This window comes from Eleutherodactylus coqui, chromosome 2 (assembly GCF_035609145.1).
Source record: "Eleutherodactylus coqui strain aEleCoq1 chromosome 2, aEleCoq1.hap1, whole genome shotgun sequence".
In the NCBI taxonomy this organism is placed as follows: domain Eukaryota; kingdom Metazoa; phylum Chordata; class Amphibia; order Anura; family Eleutherodactylidae; genus Eleutherodactylus; species Eleutherodactylus coqui.
In genome coordinates, this window is record NC_089838.1 from 93,693,262 (window position 1) to 93,719,766 (window position 26,505).

A 26,505-nucleotide genomic window follows, 5' to 3' on the forward strand; every position below is an offset into this window, starting at 1 on the left:
AAAGTGCATTAATATGGCCATACAGAAGTGTATAACCCCACTTGATTTCACGGGACAACCCCTTTAAGCTAAACTCTTACAAGGGGCACAATCTGAGATTAGTTGGGGGAAGATCAGAAGAACATCGGGAAATATTAGTTTATTGACAGAGTAGTAGATGCTTGGAACAAACTTCCAGCAGACGTAGTTGGGAAATCGACAATAAATGACATTAAGCTGCCTGGGATGGGTATATGTCTATCCTAAGGGAAATGCTAGAAGGGTAAAGCAGATGACCACGTTGTCTGTTTCTGCCATCAGATTTCTATATCCCACTATGATGCAAGAAGACTCTGAAAGGTCTGTTGTCTGAGGCCAAGTGATTCATGCTACATGTCTGCCTCAACCTGTGCAACACAAGTGATGCTGACGGACTAACTCCTAGGCTGGGGCACACTGGAGTATGGTTGAGCCGTGTGCTGTCTGTATGATTCCACACATGACCCCCATTACAGCCTATGGGGATATGCACATGGAATTGTGAAATGTGGATGTATGTGTCTGTGTAAATCGGCATGTGGGCTGGTGTCCATGTTGTCTGATGCTAGATGGGTTGGGTTTCTCAGCCTTGGGATACGTTCACTTGTAATAGATTTGGGGTGACTCTTCCGCAGTATCTGCTGGAGCCGTGCAGGGCACAGAGGATGGGGTTCTGGGGGTTCTGGTCTTGTAGTGGACAAAGAATGTTGTCACAATGGATGCTTCAAAGTGAAAGTTTTCCAGAATGATTGTTCAGACAGCGCCCCAATGGACCAATCTTGGTTTTTCTCCTATTCCCCTTATAATGTAAACATATGGGACTACTACACACTGTTTTATGTCCTTCTTCCTTTTTTTTCTTCAATCTTAAGTCCAATTTCTATATTGCACAAAACTTGGAACATGATTCTTGTTAGACTTAAAAAAAAATTTTAAAAAAAATTGTAACTCAACTCCTCTTGGTGGAGGCATCAGACAGATGTGTTATACATCACAAGTGGGAGTTATATTCGGTTTATATATCTGGAACAGCCCTTGACATGTACATCTAATGTGCCCATACAGTTCTATAACCGGGGTTTTCCAACCTCTTTAAGCATTGGTGGCAGTGGAGGGGGTGACCTAGGTATAATAACAATAATATCCAAACCCATTAGCTGATGGACAGGACTCGCTAAGACTGTGTTGGGGATTCCATTTTCCTGTTATAACATGGGAGCAGAAAGAGAGAATCCCTTAGCCAAACGGAGCAGCTTTATGATGTAACAGAACTGATGGACCCCGTTGACTAAGGGGTCCGCCCTGCATGTGGGACTTTTTTGTCCGGCACTTCATGCTGGATCTGCGATGGAGCCCTAGAAGGCAGATGTGACCATAGCCTAACGTGTGGCGGAGTCTTGACTTCCCTCAACGGCAGATGCCAAGGAAAGGAGAATTGAACATATTAGCTTTCAGTCCGATGATCCTTATGTTATCCGGCAGATAAGCTGCTGCCAGAAGTGTCTGGCTGTGATTTAGTTCTGCACTCCCTACTGGGTTTGCTTGGAAAAGCGTGCCTCTGTATGGGAGGTTAGGGAGAAATAGTGGTTGGCCAAATGCCATCTAAGAGGCAATGCAGTCTTGATTCTTGATTTTTGTAAAAAAATGAATATATATATTTATTGAGAAAAAGAAATTATATTTGAGATGAACTCTTTCCTACATTATCATGCTTGCCAACTTTTGAGAAAGGATCTCCCTGCTAAGGCTGGGTCCACACGTGGCAGAAAAATCATATACCATTTGCTCCTCAACCTTGAAAGGGTTGAAATGGTGAAAATCTGCAGGAGAAATTGCCATGCCATAGATTTTAAATGTGATTGTTCTCAGCAATTAACGGTATCATATCTACAAGATTACTTGGTTTCTCTTGCTAACAAAAATACATGATGTTACAAACCTATCATGCCTGATGAAGAGCCCTGAGAGGGTGGAAAGCTCACTATAACATGATGTATTTTTGTTCGCCATTAAAAGGTATCATGTCTACAGGACGACTTAGTTTCTCTTGCTGGGAACAATCACATTTTAGTTCTGACATGCCGGCAGCAGCTCTGGGTTGACCATGTTTGCTGTAGGTGGCGACGCGTTTAGCAGTTATCGTTCGTGAACTCCGAAGTGATAGTCTGCAGAAATCAAAATGTGACCATAGCTGTAATGCTTGATATAGTGGTAGCTGGCGATGCCAGTGCTGCTGCCCACGTGGTGATCTCTCTATCTAATGGGTGCAGATATGGTAACAAATACACCAACAGTAATTGAGGGCATTGTATATATTGGGTAGCATAAGACTGGCTATATGCCGTAGGTTTCACTAATTATCCTATTGTTTATGGGGTATTTCTGAACAGCCTTATATGACGCTTAATCATATTTATTCCAAATGTATCACCCATGACACTTCTTAAATGTTCTACATGGGTTTGTCCTGAATTGCATAGCACCACTGTATATAAGGGAAGGTATCGTGAACCATAAGTACTGGAGTTGCCTTAGGTGCGCTAATTATTTTGTTATTGGCTGTAACCTATAGGGGCCGATTGATAGCGGCAGCACAGTGGGTCCTCTGTACCGCTTGATCACAAACTACTGATGAGACTTTCTTCTCCCTCTTTTTTTTTTTTTTGTATCGCTTGACTGCTAATGCGCTAGACTTCTTTAAAGGGCCACTTGGGTGATTTTTGTTTTCTTTCATTCATTATGTAACTATGTAACTATCACCCCATCATATGTCAGCTAGTGTTACCCTAGTCTGTAACTCCTGGCCTCTTTCTCCCCAGATGGTTATATAATCCCATTCTGACCAACTCGGATTTGTGTGTTCTCAAACTAGACCATTTCTTAGCATAATCCGTGTGATATTACATGGAGTGTACCACACCTTCTCTCTTCAGAGGGGGCAGCAGACGCATTACAGTGACTGTTGACCACACAGCCCCTGTTATAATTGAGGAGATCACAGCTCATCCCCATGACTGAATACTTATGGTCTGTAGCTTACTTTGGTGAATACAGACTGTAATGGCGGTGTTTTCCCTGCAGCAGAGATGGTACAGTCTCTAGCTCCTCATGTAAAGCTCTGCTGGTGCATCATCTGATTGTGATGGCACAGAATAGCAAAAGCTGAAATCTCAGCATGAAGATGGTGCCTGAGTATCAGACAGGTGGCTGCACTGCATGGAAGTGACTGCAATATACAGAGTATGACGAGCAATCAGATGAGGGGTGCAAGGATGGGGGGAAATGTGTTTTTGCTAGAGCAATCCTTCTCAAACAGCATTTCTTATGTTGTTAAGATTGAAACATTTTGATATCAACTAGTGGTAGCACAACCAAATCATGGGTGTTCGGTGTCACAAGCCTGGGCCCTTATGTGAAGCGGACCTGACCTTTATTTTATGCTGACCTCAGTTGTTGTAGACGACACCTATGGGTGCTGCTAAAACACTAGTCGGCTATTGTGGTGGTTATTACTTTATGGTTTGCCACGCCTTCAAGTGGGAGGATGGCGTAATCAAAGCTTTCCAAGAACAGATCTACAGAGTTCCTTTAGGTAATATGTACATGGAAAGCCATCTGTCTTTCTAGTTTGTACAGAAACCTGTACAGGTGAGCATTCAGGTCGGGTTAATTGAATAAACAAATCCTCCCTGTATGCATTGACTCCTGAGACTGGCTCTCCAGAAGCTGCCAAAAGTAGGAACTGAAGACGGTTAAAGGGGTTTTCTGGGCAAATACTATTGATGATCTATTCTCAGTAGTTTATCAGCTGGGATCCGCCACTCAGGTGTCCATTATCAGGGCTACCACACAGGAAGCACTTAGCTCTGACCCTTGTATAGTGGCCAGCGTTGGTAATTGCAGGCACAGCTTTCATTAGAATCCGCTTCCACCCTGTGCTTTGTGGGCCGCCGCTGAACAACTATTGACCTAGCTTTAGGTTAAGTCATCCACTATTATTTGCTGTGGCATTGGGAATGGAATTTATTTGTCACGCATATTGATAGGATTCTTCCATTATTCAATTTCATTTATTTTGCAGAGCCTGCATTTCGTTTGGCCCTAAAAACAGATCCATCGGAGCCGCTGCAAAAAGCCAAGTAAGTCATTCTGTGCTGCTTCTGTAGCCTATGTACGTAGGCTATATGATTGCTCATTTATGGCCTCCCCTCACATCTATGCTGCCCGCTTTGTTATGTAGACTGTTACTCCTGTACGAGTAATTATACTATATCGCTTGTCCAGCAGATCTTCACATGGTGAAATCTGCTGACTAGGCGAAGTGTTAGCAGGAGGAAACCTTTACACGACACGCTTATCTGACAAGTTTTGTTAAAATTGCTGAGTAACTTTTCCTTTTTCCTGCAGGTCATTTCCAATGCAAAGAATACACTGCAAGGCTTCAAAAGGTTTCATGGCCGAGCCTACACTGATCCCTTTGTGCAGGCCGAGAAGCCAGGGCTGGCCTATGATGTTGTGGAGCTGCCAACAGGCTCAGCTGGCATAAGGGTGGGTAATGTGTAAAATAATGCGCACCGTTCTAGAAGGATGGGAACAGTTTTCCATAAGACCTTATAGCAGCTGGTGGGATATATACATTCATAGACTAGTATTTTTATTTTACGCAGCAGTTTGTAGTGTTTATAGTTCCAGTTCATCTCAAAGATGTTCAGTAGGGTTAAGGGCACAGGGCGCAGTCCAAACGTGAAACATCCACATCCTCAAGCCAACGGAAAACGGTGTTGGATTTGTGACAAGACGTGTTGTCTTGTTGGAAGTTTTGCTGACCGTTGCCAGAGTATTGCCACACTATTGGCAGCACATTGTCTGGAATGTCAGGGTACCCCTCTGTGTTCATGGTTCTTGCCGCTACAACCAACAGACGGGGCCATGCCACGTAAAACATAATTGGCACAAGCCACAAAATAATTTCTGCCGTACTTTATTTCTTTCCTCGTTGTTGAGGGGTTGGGAGGTAGGTTGGTTCAGGGCAGGTTACATTCTGTTTAGATTATATGATTAGATTGATTAAAATTTCAGCAAAGATTGATTAAAAGAAAAACCCACCTATGGCCGAACCCAATGGGATGCCTGTAAAAGTATGAAATACTGAGGTATATTGTACATTCGATCAGCCGATCACCAGTTCTAGTTCCATATGGGATCTTTACAGCAATAATAAAGTTATTAGGTTTTACTTTAATCATACCAACCCACAAAAAAAAAAGATAGCCTGTATTTTTTACCAGACTAGACTGTGGATGCTGTAAAAATGTCTCCCCACGCAAAATATCAAACTGCATGTTCTTCCCCATTTATGATGTATTGGAAAAATTAAAACAAAAAAATAAATTCTATGGCGAGTTAGGCCCCATGTCTGCGGGTGGATTTGATTTGCGGAGATCCGCAATTTAAGCTACACATAGGGAAGCATGAGCGTCCGCATCTCAATTAAAACATGCAGATTTGTTTTCCGGATTCTGCATGGGGAAACAAATCGCAGCATGCTCCATTTCAGGGCGGATTCTGTGCGGACGGCTTCCATTGAAGTCCTCTCTTCTCAAGCAGAGAAAATGCTGCAGCTTTAGAAGCAGACAGGTGATCACACCAAGAATCCCTCCACAAGCCCAGTGGAGCAGAGACCAGCAAGACTGAGCATGTGCGACCATCTTGGAACCTTTTCTGAGGTGGACACAATAGAAACAGCAGGTGGCGCTGTTGTAACATTAGTCTCAGAATATATGGGGATAAAAGCATATTTTTAATAAGTAGAACTACAAAAAATATTTATAATTACAGGCTGGGTCTGACTATAAACAATATTGTTTGAGTGGTAATGACTTCAGCATATTTATTTTTGTGGAGAATAATCCAGGGCCATACTTCGCCTTGGCTATTGTGGTGTACATAATGGCTAACAAGTTCATGAAATGTAATATTATATCTTCTAGGTCATGTATTTGGAGGAAGAGAAGAACTTTACCATGGAGCAAGTGACTGGCATGCTGCTGACCAAACTTAAAGAAACAGCAGAGAGCGCCTTAAAGAAACCTGTAGTTGACTGTGTTATTGCTGTAAGTAATTATCTGCCTTATCAATAGTTTTCAGGTCTTCATCTTTGTACGACATTTTAGGTTAATGACGTTTTTATGAAAATGGGTCCCCTATAGGGCGTTGGGTCTCCTCACTGATATATTGTTTACAGGCTGCAGCAGCTTGTGACCGCCGGTACACAAGCTACTGCAGCATGTAAACGCTATGCCACAGGGGAGACCCACGGGAGAATTGCAGTGCACGTTTTTCTATGGGTGACCTGTTCTAACAAAATCTTTATCTAAAAACTCCTTTAAGAAGGGGTTAAAACATAATCTTGGGAAGAAGTCTAGTAGCCATTATTTGACATAGGTCAAGGTGAAAAGTACGCACTTCTGACTGAATGTCATGTAACCATATCTTTCACTAAAACCCCTGCAACATGCCCCATCCTTCGCTCCCAGAGGAGATGAGCTGCCGCTCATAGGATGTGCATGCTTATTGGAGAGGTTGGCAGACCGTTATGTTATGTGCATGGCCACCACCTTCTTTCTTGTTCTCCTCTATATTAGATTACAGGGTCTGCTCTATGAAAGGAATACACCTAGATTTGTCACATGACTACTTCAGTAGCTGCTTATATCGCCCCATGTCTGTCTTGGGTGGGGCTGTATTCACACGGGTGTTCATTTTTCCCGCTCGAGTTCTGTCCAATTCTAAGATTGACATAACTCACATGGGAAAAGAGTCCATTCATTTGAATTGGTTAATTCGCACTCCCCCACCCACCCCCTTGTTTGGACCGGTAGTCTGCGCTTTGAAAAATCACTGTATGCCCCATTTTTAAAAGACTCCCATAGAAAAAAAATGGGCAATGCTTGACGAATCGCACAACAATAGATTGCGAGTTCAATCCATTTTTACCATGTTGTTATTATAGGGATCACATAGGAAAAAAGGAGCGGCATTGCAGTGTACAATTGCACATGCCAACCGCAAATGCATGAAGATTGCATTAAAACCGAATGGAACGCGATCAGTCTTTCATGAACCAAAATCACGCTCGTGTGAATACAGCCCGGTTGAGATTTGTTTTGTGAGAGTAACCTTAAAGTCTCATGAACGGCTTGTTCTGGCGGCAGCTGTCTTGCTACAAAAAGTTTGTTTGGCCAAACCCAGAGTGACATCAAGTTCTGTGCAGACACTCCGGAAACCAGAAGTGCTGTGGTGTTCCAGCATTGACAGAACAGGCTGTAACTTGGGCCCAATACAAGAGTAAATGGTTAACAAAGCTCAGACTTGGAAGAGCTTGTCTGCCGGTTCTAACGTTGCTTAATGTTGCTGTTTGTTGGTTTAGGTTCCGTGCTTCTTCACTGATGCAGAGAGGAGGTCTGTAATGGATGCCACACAGATCGCAGGCCTGAACTGTCTACGACTAATTAATGAAACTACTGCAGGTAACTAATGTAGAAGGAAAGGAAGCGGGTTGTCAAATAAGTAGATTTCAGAATACACTGTATGGTATGAAGATCTTGCAGTAGCTTAGTCTTGTCCATCCCATTTCACGAAAGGGGCAGATGTTTTGCTAAAATTTGAAATCTGGAAGCTGCGGAAGTGACATCAGTAGGTATGTACGAGAAGTCTGGGCGAGGGATTTTGCTTGTTCTTTTCACTAGCAGAGGAGTAAAAACCTTGAAGAACATCAGCTATAGCTATAATCTGATGTTTCCTTGAAAATAAGCCCTACCTCTATTTTTCAGGGAGCCTTGAAATAAGCCCCACCCCCAAAATAAGCCCTAGATGTGTTACAGTTAAAAACAATACATTATTTAGCAGACTCGGTCCACATCCCTCCTGCTGTTCTCCGGAGCTCTGGAAGGCTTCCTACATTCCTTGGCCTCCCACAGAAAATAGTTTCCTGGTTACGAGATTTATAAATGCTGCCTCCAGGAAGCAATGGCTCTGATTGGTTCTCGAGCGCTACTCAGCCAATCGCAGCCATCGCATTGATCCATCAAGTGCTGCATTGATTGGCTGAGCAGCGCTTGAGAACCAATCACAACCATTGCGTTGTGAAGGTGGGATTTATGAATTGGCCAATCAATGCCGCGGCTCAGCCATTTCATAATTCCCGCCCCCACAACGCAATGGTTGCGATTGGTTCTCGATCACTGCTCAGCCAATCGGAGCCATCGCTTCCTGGAGGCAGGATTTATGAATCTCGCAACCTGGAGGTGATCTTATGAGTGCGGCTGAGGACTGCTGGAGCTCTGGAGAGCAGCGAGAGGGACATGAACCGAGCCTTCTAGGTAAGTATAATAAGACCTAGTGCCTTTTTGGGGGGCACAAATTGATATAAGACAAGGTTTTATTTTCAGGGAAACACGGTAGTAATTTTGAGATCTCGCTACATGATGAAGCCTTTTTTGAGGAAGATTGACTGGTCTCAAAATATGTTGCATATAATGCTGAGACTTTATTGAAGTGTGACCACGCATGGACCGCTACCAGGAAGATGAGACCTTCATTCTTGGGTTTGGTGGCGAACTGCCAACGATAGTAAAACTATTGGGGTAGATTATCCCCCCCCCTTCTGAGCAGTGCCGATAAGCAGCTCGGTTTTTGCTTGCTTGATCCTACATGGGTTTTCTGAATGAGCTTTGCATGAAAACAATGGTTCCATCACCAGAGAGAACTTTTGTTTTACCTTGTACTATATTTCCAAAGATGACGTTGATATGCCTTAAAAATGTGCCTATTCACTGCTGATGTGCGCGTCACTACATGTTCTCTCAGCTATACAGTGTAGGCTGTGATTTAAATTTATTTTTTTACTTTTTATTAAAGTAGCCAAAAATTGACATGGGCAAATCTCTGAACGTAACTACTGACTTGGCCAAATGGAGACCAAGGGTGCAAGTTTTAATCCATTTTGATCTGGTCTCTGTCACTCTTTTGGAAAGCAAACAAGTCGACTACTGTTGTGACAAAAAGACAGAAACAAATCAAATTTTGAACATTTTGTTCTTTATTTGACTAATTGAAGTAATTGGCTCCATGCACATTGTTTTCGGAGTACAGTCTTCAGCTATTTAAATGAAACCCCAAGACAGAAACCTACAATGAGCCGCTATGTGAAGGCAGCCTACATATACCCATAGTGAATACCAAGGATGGTGTTACCTTACAAATTAATGTACCTCCATTCTGGTTCTAGTCCTGACATGTTTTTTTCCCCCACCCATTATAAACCGTTTGTCTTCAGGCTTTATTCTTTCCTTGCCTAACAGTATGTGTGGCACGTTTACATTTTATTATGGTTTTCCCTTTCTCTGTTTGTATAGTTGCTCTTGCCTATGGCATTTATAAGCAAGATCTGCCTGCTCCGGAGGAGAAACCAAGGATCGTAGTGTTTGTGGACATGGGCCACTCTGCATATCAAGTGTCTGTCTGTGCTTTCAACAAGGGGAAACTCAAAGTAAGTTTCCTTCTACATTTCTCCTCACTTGTCTGGACTTTGCAAACGTTGTTCATCATTTTGTACTGTGAAAGTTTACTAAATGTTAAAGGTGGGCTGATTAATGGGGGAAAGGATAGCGTCTGATATCACTAAAACTGAGGGTAAGCCAGAAACCTGTAACCATTCTCACTTTAAAACAAAAAACAATATGCTGACTTTTCTGTGGGCACTTTCTTTAATTTTGTCAGCAAAGTAGTTTTAATTGGTAAATGCAGTGACAACGTTTGATACTCTGCAGCATGGTTGGCATCAATTGTAACTTCCAGCCATAATCTGGAAAACTTCCAAAATTGGAAATGAGTGAGCATACTCGCTATGGACAATTACTCGAGTGAGCATTGTCCTTGGCGAGTACCTGCCCGCTCGGAAGAAAAGATTCGGGTGCCGGCAGGGAGGAACGGAGAGGGGGAGAGAGAGAGATCTCCCCTCCGTTCCCCCCTGCTCTTCCCCGCCGGCACCCGAATCTTTTCTTCAAAGCGGGCAGGTACTCGCTAAGGACAATGCTCACTTGAGTAATTGTCCTTAGCGAGTATGCTCGCTCATCTCTAGTAAGAATACATTTGGTACCCAAAATCTACAGACATGATTTTTACTGAAAAACTTTGTAGTTTTTAAATACCTTGATAAGCTCAGTATGGTGTTTTTGTGCATCTCTGACAAACAGCAGCCTCCCTTAAAGTATGGGTGTATAGGAGACGCCTATCATTAAGTTGGGAGGATGTTGGGAGGCATTCCTGGTTGGCACCGAATTAGGAAATCTCAAGATAACAAGCAATATCCAAAATAAGAGCATATTCCTATTTTGGCGTTTCATAGAAGAGACTTGAAACTGCTGCCACATCTACCGGCCACCCCAGCTAGAGCATGCAAGAGCCGAGTGCTTAGTGTAGCGTTCTTTAAGAGAATGGGAGCTACAGCATAGAACAGCGAGGGAGTGAGAGGGGGAGAGAGGCAGAGAGAGATATAGGTATATATGATAGATGTGTGTAATTGTTAGTGAAGGCAGAAAAATGTTCTCTTGACAAGTCATAACATTTTGAGGTGTAATGTCAGTTTTTCTTGGTTTCCTAGGTTCTAGCTACTGCCTTTGATCCAGTTGTGGGTGGAAGGAAATTTGACGACGTTCTGGTTAATTATTTCTGCGAAGAGTTTGGCAAGAAGTACAAGTTGGATATAAAGTCGAAGATAAGGCCTTTACTGAGGCTCGCCCAGGAGTGCGAGAAACTCAAAAAGTTGATGAGTGCAAATGCTTCAGAGCTGCCACTGAACATTGAATGTTTCATGAATGATATTGATGTCTCTGGATCCATGAACAGGTAATCAGATTCTCTTCTGATACAGGCTGCATTTTTTTATGATTGTGCATGCTTTGTTACATTTATTCTTGCTGACCATAAGCAAGAGTTATGTTTCTTTAGGCCGTCGGCGTTTCCAAACTGCACTTTAATATCTGCTTGCAAGCTGATGTCTGTGATGGCCATAAACAATAGATGCTACTAAAATAAGCTGAAGATGCATGTCTGTGGCCAGCTATAAGGTCCTAATACCCTAAACCCCTTTCAGTGACTGGTTTATTACCATGTCATGCTTCACAGGGCAGGTTTTTTAAATCGGTCAACAATGCAATTTGATCTTGCAAGTATTTGAAAGTACTGTACTACTTTGACAGTTGGTATTATGGCCGGGAAATCTCAGGGGCTTGGTGCGCTGAGTATGCAGTAAAAACCCCGGAAGATTTCAGATGACAGCTGAGTGCTCTGCACATTTCAGCACTAGAGCTGTCCACGGAAATCTTCTGGGGTTTAACTGCATGGTCAGTGCAGCAAGCCCCGGAGATTTTCCGGGCGTGCCACTAAAGGGGTTAAAAGAGGGGGGGGGTGGGTGTTTCACAAAAAGTGAATCTTCAGAAGACTCCAGCCCAGAAACCAACCTTAGTTCTACAAATCTTTTCTGGTAGAAGAGGCAAACTGTGAGGTTCTCATTACCTTCCCTACCTGACTGCTCAGTTGTCTGTGTGGACTACATCTCCAGCGGTCTCCCTGGTCCAAAAGTGCTTCAGTGCATACAGTTGTTACTAATGTGTTTAGAACGTCCTTGTACTGTGCATGCGTGCCCTATGGAGTAACCCCTGCGCTTGCACCACGAAGGTGCCTGCATCCACTGTTGCTGAAGAAAGATGGTGTATGCGTGCTCCTCCTGGATACTAGCGGACACTGGGAGGGCCTAGCTACTAGCAACATCTCTAACACAAGGATATGTTCAGGAGGTATTGCCATGTGTTTCTTTACAAATGGTGCACTTACTAATAAATGTATATGTAAATAATGGATGACTGCCATCAAAGGGACACTATCGTCGTCTTTTAAGCCCCATCAACTACATTATGGGGCTTAAAGGTGAGGGTCCGGGGAGCTCTATTTCACACTCATCGAGTGTGCGGATCAGGCGCTTTGTCCCCGCAAAGTGCAGTGGAATGGGGTGTTCGGTGAGTAAGAAACACAGCTCTCTGGACTCCCAGTTCCCTTACCTGCTGACTGTATTATAGGGTGGTTAGAGTGTGCAATAGATATGATCATAACCTTGACCCCTCAAATGCTGTCAGTTGAATTCTCTTTTTACTGACGCTATTCCTACTGACATCCTCATATACTTTCTTGTTCAGCTGATCGTCTCCTAATATATAGAACTTTTTAAGTCTGACTCCATTGTAGTATTAGGATTGAGTCTGTTGTAATGTAGTTTTACATTTTCAATACTTTTCTCATTATTAAGGGGTCATTTTGAGGAAATGTGCGAGAGCCTGTTGACCAGAGTGGAGCCTCCACTCCGCAGCGTCCTGGAACAAGCCAGTAAGTAAGGGGGATTGCAGAAGCTGTAGATGGAAATGAGTGGCTTTGTGTTAAGAGTTCATGTTCCATCGATCGCAGCACTTCTTTTAGTGTTTTACTCAGCCTTTATTGGTAAACTCCTCAGTTCTAGAATTTATATTGTTGTCCGAGTCATGAGTGAGCATTAAAATAAAATATATGTACTACAAGTATTAAAAAAAATAAAATAAAATATGATGTGTAACACAAAGCTATAGATTAGGAAATGTGGGTTCCAAATTGATGTCCTTTTTAGTGGTCGCTCTTGAAATACATTTTATGTAGAGGGACTGCTTTTAAGTTATAGTAGCCAATTGTCAGAAGATTCTGCTTACCATTGTCTTCAGAGGACCAATCAGATGTGTTCATAATTTGGAGCCTAGTAGTACATTATTACATGATGTAATACTAAATCACAGTAAGTTTTATTTTTAATGGTCAACAGTCTTATCTCCTTGCAGTTAAAGGGAACTTGTCCCACTGAGCAATGCCATCTGCTCTGTGGGCAGCTGAGTATAACAGGAGGAGCTGAGCAGATTCATATACAGCTTTGAAAGGAAAGATTCAGTATAACTTGTAATTTATTGACTTAAATCTCTGCTTGTTCTGGCTTTAGGAGTCCAGTGGGCGGTCCTGTTCAGTTGAGAGCCTTCCTTGTACAACTGGATATGCAGAAATAACAGTCAATTACTCATAGCACCGCCCACTGGACTCCTAAACCCAGAGTGATCAGGGCTTTAGATCAATAAATTCCAAGCGATATACAGTTGTGGACAAAATATTCAATATAAATCTGCTCCGCTTTCAAATTACATTTAAATGGTATTGAATGTTATGCTGTCATAACTTTCTTATATAATGCCCACTACATATCACTAGGTTGTCCTATTATAATGCATTTCAGTAGAGAATTAAAGTTTGACTTGTCTTGTTTTATACAGAACTCAAGAAAGAAGATATTTATGCTGTTGAAATAGTTGGTGGTGCCACACGAATCCCAGCCGTTAAGGAGCGAATAATCCGTTTCTTTGGGAAAGAAGTTAGCACAACATTAAATGCTGATGAAGCAGTCGCCAGAGGCTGTGCATTACAGGTGAGTGACAGACACTCTGTCGGGGGCCTCTCCAGCATGTCCCATACCGCAGTACTGGCTCTAGCCAGCAGATGGCGCTATTGTATAATGGCAGCAAGAGAAAAACCCCTAGGAAACCCTAAATCCAAAATTTGATTGCAAAGGGTTAATACTCGGCGGGTACTGGCTGTGTTTGAGAGCTGACACGTGCCTGCACAGCCATGATCACTTGCTGATCATAGCTGTGAACCCTTTAAAATGCCACTGTCAGAATTAAATGTGCTGCTCTGAGTTTGGGGGTTCTGAATTCCCCCACCACCTCCCCCACACACCACCTCTTTTATTAAGTTAACACAGAAAAATGTTTGTAAACCCAGTGTTATACAAACTTTGACAAGGGAGAGGTGACCAGAAAGATGCGTGATCCCTATTGCGGTATGTAGAGGGTCCAAAGCGTATGCCTGCCTTACCGGAAGAAAGCGTTGAGCTTTCTCACAATCTATGGTCAGTCTTTCAAGTCCTTTATGTCTACTAATGTTGCTAGATCTTCTCTTTCCTTTCTTCCTGCTCATTTCTCAATGGCTTTCTTTGTTGCAGTGCGCTATTCTGTCTCCAGCATTTAAAGTTAGGGAGTTTTCCATCACTGATCTGATACCATACCCGATATCCTTGAAGTGGAATTCTCCAGCTGAGGAAGGTTTAAGGTGAGCACAAATGTATATGGTTTGACAATTATGTCTTTTTGTGCATTCCTTTTTTTTTTTTTTTGTAACATGCAACATAAATTGGGCTTTTGGTTACACCAAATCCACAAGTATTTTCCTGCTCTTGGTGACAATGTCTTATGTTTTCAGTGACTGTGAGGTGTTTCCCAAGAACCATGCTGCTCCCTTCTCCAAAGTGCTTACCTTCTACAGAAAGGAACCTTTTACTTTGGATGCTTATTACAGTGCACCCAAAGAACTTCCCTATCCTGACCCCTCTTTAGGCAAGTTCAGCAGTGTTACTTTAATGTTACTTAGTTAACAATGCCTAGGTAGGTATAAGCTATGTTAACTTCTGCGGCTTTTAGATCTGTAATACTACTTATAAACTATTAACACTTCCTCGGGCTGTATTCACATGGCCAGTATTCCCACACGAATGACAGAACTGCAAAATCACAGGGAAAATGAAACCATTTATCTGAATTGCTTCTTTTATATGAGCAACTTTTTTTCGCTCGGTTCAAGTCTGATAAATCACTGCACATGCGCTGCGTGATGCGAGTTGCTCCGGAGAATCTCGTGCGCAACTCGCTGTCGGCCGTGTGAATGCAGCCTTAGCCCAAACTTGTAAAACTTCCTAGAACTTGGAAATGTTCTCTTTGGAACTGAAAAAAGAGTAAGATTGCCTAATGTGCAGAATATGGATCAGGAGTATCCGATTATGACCTGTACTCCCCTAGCAGCAGTCCTGAATAGGGCATTGCATATTTGGAACTGCAGATGACCCAGTACTTTGATCTTCTTCTCCTACTTGGTTTGAATTAAGGACTTTATTTTCTTTTCGTGTCTTGGCTTATCTCTCAACCAATGCAACTTGAAAATGTAACATGTTCATCTCCAAGTTTTTTTTGGAACCCACAAATTTGCCTTTGTTTATGTATCATTCAATAGAGAATGCATGTTTTCATCCCCTATAAATCTTAAAAATGCTGTCCGAGGTACAGGCAGCATTTTGTGGAGCAGGATATGCTAAGCAGGTTGCCATGTAGTTTTGGGAGGCAGATGAACTTGCATTCATTCAGTTCTCTACTTAGGTGTTCAGTAGGAGGTCCTATCATTGACCGCTATCTCTATGCATAGTTGTGTCAGGAAAACTGACTAATTGATACTGAATCTTTTCCCTCAAAACTATATATCTGCATAGCTAATCCTGCTGGAACATGCCGCCTGCAGACCATATACAATGTCCAAGATGATAGGGTTCCCTTTTAAGACCCAGCATGAAATTAGCAACTAGTTAAATAGATCTCTCTTGTATCCAGCACATCTTCCATCCCAATCTTCTATGCAGAAAACTGCATGGGGGCAGAAAGCAGGATGGAACAATACGGTTCGCTATGTGAGACCTCTTTGGTCTCGGTTTTATGGTTTCCGTCCGTCGGCCTTTAAAACATAGTTGATCCATAATGTTCATCCTAGTTCTGTCTGTCTTCCCATCCCTAAGCAGTTTTCTGCATAGAGAGCTGGGACGGAGCCTTCGCTGGATACAGGAGGGTAATGTGAAAGGACCCCTTATATGTGATGATCAAGCTCTTCAATACATTATGCATTAGTACTTTTTTAGTTTCTTTTACATGGGTAACGTTGATAACATTCATTGCTTCTAAATCTGGATTATCGTAGTTTAAAAGCCTGATCTTACCTGTCTGGTGTTAACAGGTCAGTTCCATGTGCAGAAGGTGGTTCCTCAGGCTGATGCATCCAGTTCCAAGGTAAAGGTTAAAGTGCGGGTAAATGTCCATGGAATATTTAGTGTCTCAAGTGCATCTCTTGTCGAAGTCCACAAAACGGAAGATGGTGAGGAACCAATGGAAACTGACCAAGCGGGGAAAGATGAGGAGGTACGAACTACTGTCATGTAGCTCTAATCATTAATCTAGTTTGTTATATGTGGCCGTTACTTACCCTGTACATATCTTTGACAGAAAATGCAGGTTGATCAAGAGGAGGCAAAATCAGAAGAAAACCAGTCGGCACAAGCCGAAAACAAGCCTAATTCTGAAGAAATGGAGGTACTTTATGCATTTTATTAAAGGTGTGTGTAGTCACACAGCAGCTGGTGCGCTATGGAGAAAAATCACACTAGTTTCAACTGTGAAAGTCACATGGCAAATAACCCTGTTGTAAAATGCATGCGGTTTTGCGTGTGATTTTTGACCATGCAGTGCGCTTCTTGACCATGTGAATACATGCTGTGAGACTACTGAAAATACACTTGGGAACACAGGTTGTTGGTGCTTGGCCATAGTTAAGCCTTAAGGAGGTTATACTTGGTTAAAAGCAGTTCTTCCTTCTCCACCAGACTGCCAGGACACCACTAATCATGAGAATGGGGTTCTGTGTGTGTTCATATGAGTGGAGCCGTGGTTAAGCATGTCTCTATGGGACTGCAGGAGATTGCAAAGTACAGTGCTCAGCTATCTCCTGCAGGCTTGTAGAGTTGACTTGGCATGGGTAATAAGCAATTTATGCCCCATTCAAACAGGGTACACAACCTGTTCTCACGATCGGTGAGGATCTTAGCGGACATTTGCCCACTGGTCAGACCCTTTAATCCTTATCTTCTATCCACAGGGAATAAAGGGAACTGTCGCCTCGTTCATGCTGCCCCATGTCTCCCTCCTGAAATGCTGCAGCAGTTCAGAATAAGATGTACATGGGCGCACGGCTCCTACTGTCCTGTGAGCATACTGCCCTTTCTTTCGGCAGCATGAACCTGGTAACAGGTTTGGTTTAAACTTGGCACAGTTCATTTAAGATGCAGTACCAGGTAACTTTCTTAACGATGTCTAGTTGACTGGTAGGTATAAGCTATGTTAACAAGTGACTAGATATTAACAAAGGAAGTTTTCCCCTCGGCTGGAAAACTACAAAGTCTTCATTTAATGGTCCAGTATGGTCTGAGTAGTTCAGATCTTGACTAGATATTAAACACGTTCAACGGTTTAGAACATCTTGCATTTCCAGCATTTAAAGTATTTTACAGTATACTTGCTACTCATGAACTCATAACCATCAAATAGTGGTAAATGCACATTTTAGAACTAGTTATGTTTAAGTCTTCTGTGTTTGTTTTTTTTTCTCTTAGACATCCCAAACTTCACCTAAGGAGAAGAAAAACGATCAGCCTCCTCAAGCCAAAAAACCTAAAGTGAAGACCAGCACGATTGACTTGCCCATTGAGCATTTTCCTCCATGGCAAATAGGAAGAGACTCCCTAAATCTATTTATTGAAAATGAGGTTTGTGTTTTATCTAACTGATAACCATGATATGGAGCCATTGGTGGATAACATAGATGCTTCAACACACATGGGCCCCCTCCTAACCCTTAACTCTACAAGCATATGTTAGTTGTTGTCTGAGCTGGGGAGGCCTGCCAGCTTACTCTCTGGCACTGGATGCACATATCTGTACTCGCTACTAGTAACTATGCTGAATATGTGCCTGCAGACCAGTATGTGCCGCCCAATGGCTGCACCTTGTACTGCTGAGCAGTAGAACAAACCTACTCCTAGCAATAATTATTAGGAAGACCAGTACAGCGAATAAATGGTTATAATGGAAACCATATTTTACAAGAGTTCTATCATCTTGAAGATCCCTCAATGTAATTAGATAGATATCATTATAAAAATTTCTAAATAATATAAATTATGAGTATTTTATAATCATAAATAGATTTTTCTGGCTAACACGATATTTGCTGTGCAAAGATTCTTCCACATTGCAGAAGTCCCAGTACTTGTCATGATCTTTCTTGGCTAATTGCAACATATACATAACTGCTCATTTGCCTTGTCGTTGCTGACATATCCTGTATGATGAATCCATCATGCATAATTTTCAGTGGCAGCAGGAAAGATTTGGGGACCCAGATCTACCCTGCACAGCAGTTTACATATGTAGGCATGGACAACTGAATGGCTAATTGTTGACTGCTTGCTCTCCCTTAGGGAAAGATGATTATGCAGGATAAATTGGAGAAGGAACGAATTGATGCCAAGAACGCAGTGGAGGAGTATGTCTATGAGATGAGAGACAAACTAAGTGGGGTTTATGAAAAGTTTGTCAATGAAGATGTAAGTAGTTTGTGGGTTTTGTTTTTTTTGCTTTTCCCCCCATATTGTTGCAATGATTTTAGCAGAAAGCACATGTACTGACAGTGCGAATAATAACACTCTTCTGATGCATTGTTTTCCTGCTGATGCACCAGTTAGTCTGTTTACTTTGGTTGTAGTGGCCATTTGGTTGTTTAACCACGCCACTACTGCAGTCACCCACACTAAATGATATTTTTTAAAAAGGCTGGGGTTTCTAGATTAATAGCCCATGTGACTAGTTTACAAAATGTCACTTGCCCAGAAGACCCATTGATGTTATGGCCCATACACTGTGACACTGAAATAGCACTCTGGCATTACAGTAAGTATATTAATCATTTCTAGTTTGAGGCAGGGGGACTTTAAGGCATTAAGGGAAAAAAAAATCAGGAAACCCCTTTTAACTATTTCCCTTAACCCCTATAGTGGCACGCCCTGAAAATCTCCGGGGCTTGCTGCACTGACCATGCAGTTAAACCCCAGAAGATTTCTGTGACAGTTCTAGTGCTGAAATGTGCAGAGCACTGAGCTGTCATCTGAAATCTTCCGGGGTTTTTATTGCATTCTTGACTGCCCTGTGAGGCATGACATGGTAATAATAAACCTGAAGCTGAAGGGGTTAATGAAGGAGTTCAGTGTAAATGCACAAAAATCGCTCACTTGTCCGTGGTTTGTTAAACTGACTTTTCAGTCAGCTATAAAAACCTTGTTGGCTCGCTGACTTCTCGTCCTGTGCAAACGCTCCCTGCTTCTTATGAGAGGTGAAGCCTGTAATCCAGCGGCAAGTCTTTCAGTGTAAACCCTCTGCACAAGCGCTGCCTACCTTACCGGTGACATCAGCCCTCGTAAAGTCGTTTGAAAGACTGTCATCCCGCGTAAAAGGACCATTAGTATAGGTCCTAGACTACTTCTTTTTCTGGCTCTCCAAGCCATAAAAGCGGGCAGGTGGTGACAAAACTGCAGCTTTACCTCCACCCCCTCCGCTAATGAGACTCAGGACACTACATTGTCTGACCGATTCTATATGTTTGATTATTTAGTATTATTGTAAATGTCTTTAATATGAATTTTCAAGGATCGGAACAGTTTTATTCTGAAGCTGGAAGACACTGAAAACTGGTTGTATGAAGATGGGGAAGATCAACCAAAACAAGTTTACATAGACAAATTAACAGATCTAAAGGTAACAAGAATAGTTAATTATTAATCACCATGTTGTTCATAGGGTTAAACATAACACTGCTTATATTCTCACATCTTAATTTTATTTCACTGTCTTGAAGTGTAATACATCAGAATTGACCTCTTTCTATCCCTATCATATCGTTCCCTTATATCCAGTTTATTCCTGCTTGTCAACTTCATGTTGTTTCTAGAACCTAGGGCAGCCTATCCAGACACGTTACCAAGAGTTTGAGGACCGACCAAAAGCATTTGAAGAGCTTGGAAAACAAGTTCAACTTTACATGAAAGTTATTAATGCTTTTAAAAATAAGGTATGTAATTAGATGTTAACGAGGTGATCTAGAAACGTGTGAGTAGATTGTGTATAACATCCTATATGGATGTGTGGTCATAAAGTGTTCTATAGACTGTTCCTAATTATGGGATATTGGAGAGGTAAATGTAAAGTATGGAGCCTGAAAAAGTTTGATAATTGCGGTCCACTGCGGGGAAAGGACTGCTTGGCCGTAGCCTGGAGGATTGTGCAAATCTGCCTATTTTATCACTCCAACACTTACAAGACACATCAGGCATCATGATTACTGATGAGAAATCACATGAAAAGCTATAATTTTCGCATAAGTCATTTAAGTTTGTTTGCAGAATGTTAAAGGTGTTTTCTGGGCACAAAATTAAAATTCTGAAAATGCTGAAATCTAGGAGGTACAGCTAAGTAGTGGCAACCTGTACCTTGTATCTGCCACCCTGGGCCCTCTTCTCCATCCCATGCAGCCGCTGATCTGCTGCTGTTTTATATGCATGACTTCTGCATTAAACACAACAGGGTTACTTACAACTCCCAGCATACATAGAGCGGTTTACTGGCCAGCGCTTTGGCTCCGCCCATAGCTTGCTGGTCCTGCAACTTGCTACATACAACTAACCTCCCTCTCACTGAGAGAACCTGCTGAAGTAGGCAGACTAAACCTTCAGGCGCTACGAACTACACAAGAGCAATACAGCGCTGTGCTTTGACTCCCATCATGCCCTGCTCACAGAATAATGGAGGCTATGGACAGGGGAGGAACAGTGAAACAAGTACAAAAAAGACTTATTGTGATATTCATTGGATTTTAAGATGTTAGTCTGTGCCCAGAATACCCCTTTAAGGTACCAAGTAACATGGTTGGTCCCAATATCGTGTGTGTGTGTGTGTGTATGTGTGTGTGTGTATGTGTATATATATATATATATATATATATATATATATATATATATATATATATATATATATATATATATATAATATTATACATTATCTCTCATCATTTAATCCTTTTGGACAGCCATGGCTAGTAAAGGCTGTTCCAAATTGATTAGCAATTGTATACATTATGCTGTAAGACTCCATTTGAAGTATATATGCTGCGAAAAGTTTGATGTATATTGCTGATGGAAGGCTGTAATATATTCCATTGTACAGGCAGCATGATGGGATAGGTCAACCGCAGGGTCCCATTGTAGGGGTAACCGCCTACTGTACAGTATCCATTCTCTTACACTGTGTACCATTGTACAGCATTAGCATAACTTACATTATTTCATACAGCATATTTATTCTGCCTGACACTTTCCGATTTCTGTTGGGTGGCTGAAGCCCTATGGAAGCACTTGGCATATACAGTGTGGGGCCATGTTGTGATGGGAACAGGGACTTGGTGGTATGTTGGAACCAGTTGTGTAATGTAGCACTTCTACCTGCAGGAAGAGGTGTATGACCACTTAGATGCTGCTGATATGGAAAAAGTTGAGAAGTGCACAAATGAAGCCATGGAGTGGATGAATAACAAGATGAACCTGCAGATGAAGCAGAACCTTACTGCGGAACCAGTGGTGAAAACAAAGGACATACAGGCAAAAACAAAAGTGAGTGTTTTAGTTATTGTGCTGTAATGTATTTGTCTGGCAGGAACTTTTGTCCCACTTGTGTGAATGAGACTTGCCAGCATCCACGCACGTGCTGCAGAGACCCCATCAGGGGAAGAGCTGATTTTTCAGTTGCAGAAATTTATGGGGAAAAAAGCCACCCTGAGGCCCAATGCCCACGGACGGATTATTGCTGCTGCGAATTCTGCAGCAATGTCCGTCCGTAGACATGCAACGTTAAACCATTCTCCCCTGCCCACGAGCAGAAATAAACAGCGATTTGTCCGCTCACGAGTGAGTATTGCAGCATGTTCTATTTTGTGCAGAAAATTGCACGGATGGCTTCCATGGCAGTCAATGAAAGCTGTCTGTCCTGCGATACCTCTGCAGTGAATACTGCAGAAGTGTCGCGGGAATCGGTGTCACAGCCCAGTGCGTCATGTACTTGCCGCGAATCTGGACTGGTGAGTATAGGGTCTCTGGGGGGCGCCGACTGATTCTGCGATATTTCGCAGTCTGAATCTGACCCGGCCGTAGGCATGAGGCCTAAGTTGAATGTCACATGAGCATATTGCCACACATTACTGCTGCGTTCATAACGACCCCCTAGAATTGAATATTTACATCTACCCCAAAATAGGGTCAATAAAAACTACAGTTCTTCTCACAAAATAGAAAAGAAAAATGTTATGGGTCTTGGGGCTTATTCACGTATTTTGTAAGCCAAAACCAGGAGTGGCGCATACAGAGAGAAAGTAGAATGGAAAGATTTGCATTTCTTCCGTATTTTGGACCCGCTCCTGGTTTCAGCTCACAAAATACTAAGGAAAAATATGCTCATGTGAATAACCCCCTAGAATGTGGGGGGTGCAAATTCAATAAACCGTCTATTGTGCAAAGGTACTAGAGAAATTTTTTTTTTTTCTTGCTGCAAATTATTGCTGCAATCCTAATGCTGAACTGTGAATGCTGTAGGGAAAAATTAATTTACATTTAGGTAACTTTTTTAGGAAGTAGAACCAAAAACAGCAATGTGTGCCCCAAAATGGTCCTGTAAAAAATAAGCACTTATGCAGCTCTTTCAATGGGAAATTTTCAATCGGTTATTTCAATGCAGTGACCCTTTTTTTTTTTTTTTTAGTTTTTAAGGTGCTTTTTGTGTACAAAAGTAGTAAGACGTGTTTATTTAAAAAAAAAAATAAAATAAAAGTCTATACATTTGATATCGCCATAATTGTGCTATGTCCAGAGAATCATGTTGTCGTATATTTTTACTGTTGTACGAACGCCATGAAAACACAAACCTCCAAAAAATGGTGGAATTTCAGGTTTTTCTCTAATAAAGTAACCCCTCCACCCCTCCTACAAAAATATAAAATAAAGTTTACAATACGTTATATGTACCCCCAAAGTGGTGATATTTAAAAATAAATAAAAATAGGCAAAGTCCTTCCTCACAGTTATGTTGAAAAAAAAATGCTAGTTTGACTCTTGAAACATGATTAAAGAAAAAAAATGAAGAAAATAGCTTAGCCATATAATGGGAAGGTCCCAAAGGGGTTACGGCTGTGTTCCCTTGTTGCAGTTGTATTGTGAAAACTGCAGCATTTTTAGTTGCGATGCCACAAAAATTAACTATTTGGACACTGCAAAGCTAGAGCCCCACCGTTTAACTTTTGTTTTCTCATACCACAGACCTGCGCCTCAGAAATAGATGTGCAGCCGGGACTATAAAAAAAATAATAAACGTGTTTTTATTTTTACTTTTCTGCATTGCATTTACACTTCTACTAACCCTCCACAATGTGTTGCACACACATACTTCTTATATACTGACCAAAATTTATTAATGTCTTAGGCCTCATGCCCACGGCTGTGGCGGACTCCGCCAGCAGCATATCGCAGCGGAGTCCGACACGGCGCCCCACAAAGACCCCATACTCTACTTTACAGATCTGCGGCACGAGTCCCGTCCGGCGAGCTGCGCGCATACAGAGTGCGGTGCGTGACTTCCGCTGTGCTCATAATAGAAGATCGCATGATGGACAGCTTCCATTGACTACAATGGAAGTTAGCCACGCGTTTTCCCACGATTTCTTTCACGCGGTAGAATTCCGGAGCGTAAACCTTGAAAGGCAGAAAGTTATTACATTCAATAGAACCCAATACCTGCGGAATAACTCAGCAGAAACCAGTCCGTGGGCGTTAGCAAGCAAACCTGTTCGGGGAACTTCTTTTCACAAGGACTCTGTATACTTGTATTTACAATTTCTGTGTATTTTAGGATTTGACGAGCACATGCAACCCCATAGTCTGCAAACCAAAACCCAAAGTGGAACCTCCAAAAGAGGAGCAGCCAGCCGGGGAGCAGAACGGACCAGTAGACAGTAACGTAAACAGCACGGGGCCGCAGGGGGCAGAACAAAGTGCAGATACAGCTTCTTCTGATGCAGAAAAGAAACTTCCAGAAATGGACATTGAATAAATTCCATAATTGATTTCTATTATCAAACAGTATAACAAAGCTTTAAGTTGTTACCTACTACAGCTTGGAACACTGATCAGAGAAAAGTGATGACTGCAAATTTCTCGTAGTTTTAGTATATCCCTACGATTTCCTGCATTTTTTTTTTCTTTATCTATACCCTTTTTTTGACATTCGTATTGGTTTGACAGAAGTTCTTCTTTTTTCTGTTGTACGTTGCTTTAGAGTAAGGCCCGATAGGCTTGTGTCTGGAGTTCCGCCAGATCTGTAGCTTTCTTTAGTAGTACTCAAAGGTCTACCAATGAACTAAGATTACAATGGAAGCTACACTAGTCTACCTTCTGCTTTTCAGTTCCTCAGAAGATGCTGAAGTTTTTGGTTTGCATCTATTTCTGTATGCTTGGTATCTTCCTCGTTGACAGCTGGTTACTGGCAGTAATCTCAGCCTTTTGCATGGAAGCCTGGGTGCTTGTTAGGGCTAACAAGAAATAGGAGTATTAAAACCCAGCACTAGCTGCAGTCTTCTGATAGTAACATTTATGTGCATTGTCCTCTTAAGAGCTGGAAATGGTTTGATCCATGAAGTATTAAATTTTTTTGTTCTCCATAGATCCATGTAAAGTTCTAGCCTTGGTATGTGATGCAAACCATTAGCTGTTATGTCCAAGATTCGACTCTGATGAATTCAGTGCGGTAACAATTTGTTCTTAAAAGAAAGCTTTGCAGACGGTAGTTCCAATATGTGGATGAGAATCCCATCCGTAGCCACGAAACATCCTCTTGCAGTACTGTTGGGTTAATACGTACCATGTGCATTACGTCCCCATCTCTCCTAGTATGCTGTAGCAATGGGAGCTATTTGATCAGGAGATTCACTTGAAGGGTACAGGTGGGTTCACTTGCACCCATGCAATGCAGCTTGTTTTGTCAATCATCCTTCATGTTATTTTCAACATGGGATAATATTTCGTCTTTGTTTTGTGGTATACATTCTAGTAACCATATTGGTCCCAGATAACAAACAAACCTGTACGAAGCACATGAGGATTGTGTAGTGATGTTGTACATGGGGATTCCCTTCCGAATACTTTTAGTGCAACATTTAAGCATAATTTTTATGTTCAATAAAGTTCATATCCCATAGGAAAAGAAACTACTTTGTATTTTTTTTTTTTTTTTTTTTTTACTGTTTGTTGATGTTCTTATAACCAAATCTCTTTAACACCTGCAGCAAATTCTGTCTGAAAAATAAACTTGCTGGGTTGCAGTTGTGTTGGTCTATTCATATGCTTTACAGATTTTCCGGTTTTAAATGGATTTAGGCCTCATGTCGATGGCAAAATAACACTTAAAATCCGCAGCGTTTACCCGCATGTGTGATCTGCCCCCCATAGGAATGTATTGGACACCCATAGGTAGTTAAATACCTTCGGATGTCATTTTCCCCTGAGGCGTGGATTGCGTGTGTGGGAAAATACCCGCAGCACGCTCCATTTTATGTTAGTGCGGGTTTCCCGCGGGGGCGGCTCCCGCAGGCTTCTATTGCAGCCTATGGAAGCCGCACGGATCTGCGACACACCTGCAGCTACATTTTTGCTCTCCTGCGTGGGAGAGCAGGAGTTAAAAAAAAATAAATAAAGAGTGCACGGCGCGCTGTCGGCGTGCCGAGCATATCCACCAGGCCATAGAAAGAAGATCCGGCCGCGACGGAGGGCAGATCCGCAGCATCCAGACAGGTAAGTAATTCTTCTTTTTAGGCCTCATGTCTGCGGGAAAGGAGGGACCCCCTGCGGGCGGGATTCTGCATGGAGAATCCGTGGCGGCCTGATTTTCCCTGTGGACATGAGGCCTAAGGTGTTCCAATGCAATTCAGTTGACATATATGGAACACAAACATGCAGGGGCCCCCATCTACGTTGCCATACATCTGATACTGACGTGTCATTAGAATATCCTTTGTTCTAAGAGATGTTGCTGTAGAGCCGCGTTCTCCCAACCAATGGCTTGTGGGCCACATGTGGATCCTCATTTGCGCCATTAATGCCATAACGTTTCTAGAACTTGCAGTATTAAAAATAACCCTTTTAAGGCCGGCTTCACACGGGCATATTTTCGCATGTACAATCTACATGTGCAATATGCAGAGTAGAATCCATTGATTTCAATGGATTCACATGCACATATATTTCCTTTTCTACACATTTCAGTCAAGCAAAAAAAACCCAAAAAACATATGCTCTATTTTCCTGCGCTTTTGCACCAAAAATCCCCCTCCAAGTCAATAGGAGTGCGTACGACATGCACTTGATGTGTGAAACTCTGCGTAATTGCTCAGGGAAAAAAAATTTGGAACTCAAGACTAACTAGCCATGGTTTTTAATGGAAAACCTTGCAAGCACCTAGCTTGTGAGTCGGCACCATTGTAAGAAATTGCCGATGTGATGACACGCCCAAAGAAAGGACGGGCTGCAATTTTTTTTTTCCCCCGCAAACAAAATCGCTGATGTCTGCA

At 42.1% G+C, this 26,505-nt stretch overlaps 1 protein-coding gene across 1 annotated transcript in view; it reads left to right on the top strand.

Moving 5' to 3' along the window:
* HSPA4 (heat shock protein family A (Hsp70) member 4) overlaps nucleotides 1-25,260 on the top strand; it is a 39,653-nt gene extending 14,393 nt beyond the window's left edge. The window contains exons 2-19 of the mRNA XM_066591224.1: nucleotides 4,100-4,157; nucleotides 4,426-4,566; nucleotides 6,009-6,131; nucleotides 7,448-7,547; nucleotides 9,435-9,568; nucleotides 10,682-10,926; nucleotides 12,383-12,459; nucleotides 13,419-13,570; nucleotides 14,147-14,253; nucleotides 14,404-14,537; nucleotides 15,976-16,157; nucleotides 16,242-16,328; nucleotides 17,405-17,557; nucleotides 18,272-18,397; nucleotides 19,494-19,601; nucleotides 19,795-19,914; nucleotides 21,347-21,508; nucleotides 23,793-25,260. Of these exons, the coding sequence (XP_066447321.1) occupies nucleotides 4,100-4,157; nucleotides 4,426-4,566; nucleotides 6,009-6,131; nucleotides 7,448-7,547; nucleotides 9,435-9,568; nucleotides 10,682-10,926; nucleotides 12,383-12,459; nucleotides 13,419-13,570; nucleotides 14,147-14,253; nucleotides 14,404-14,537; nucleotides 15,976-16,157; nucleotides 16,242-16,328; nucleotides 17,405-17,557; nucleotides 18,272-18,397; nucleotides 19,494-19,601; nucleotides 19,795-19,914; nucleotides 21,347-21,508; nucleotides 23,793-23,993 (2,410 nt within the window). The 3' untranslated portion in view covers nucleotides 23,994-25,260. The remainder of the gene's footprint in view (nucleotides 1-4,099; nucleotides 4,158-4,425; nucleotides 4,567-6,008; nucleotides 6,132-7,447; nucleotides 7,548-9,434; nucleotides 9,569-10,681; nucleotides 10,927-12,382; nucleotides 12,460-13,418; nucleotides 13,571-14,146; nucleotides 14,254-14,403; nucleotides 14,538-15,975; nucleotides 16,158-16,241; nucleotides 16,329-17,404; nucleotides 17,558-18,271; nucleotides 18,398-19,493; nucleotides 19,602-19,794; nucleotides 19,915-21,346; nucleotides 21,509-23,792) is intronic.
* The last annotated feature ends 1,245 nt before the right edge of the window (nucleotides 25,261-26,505 follow it).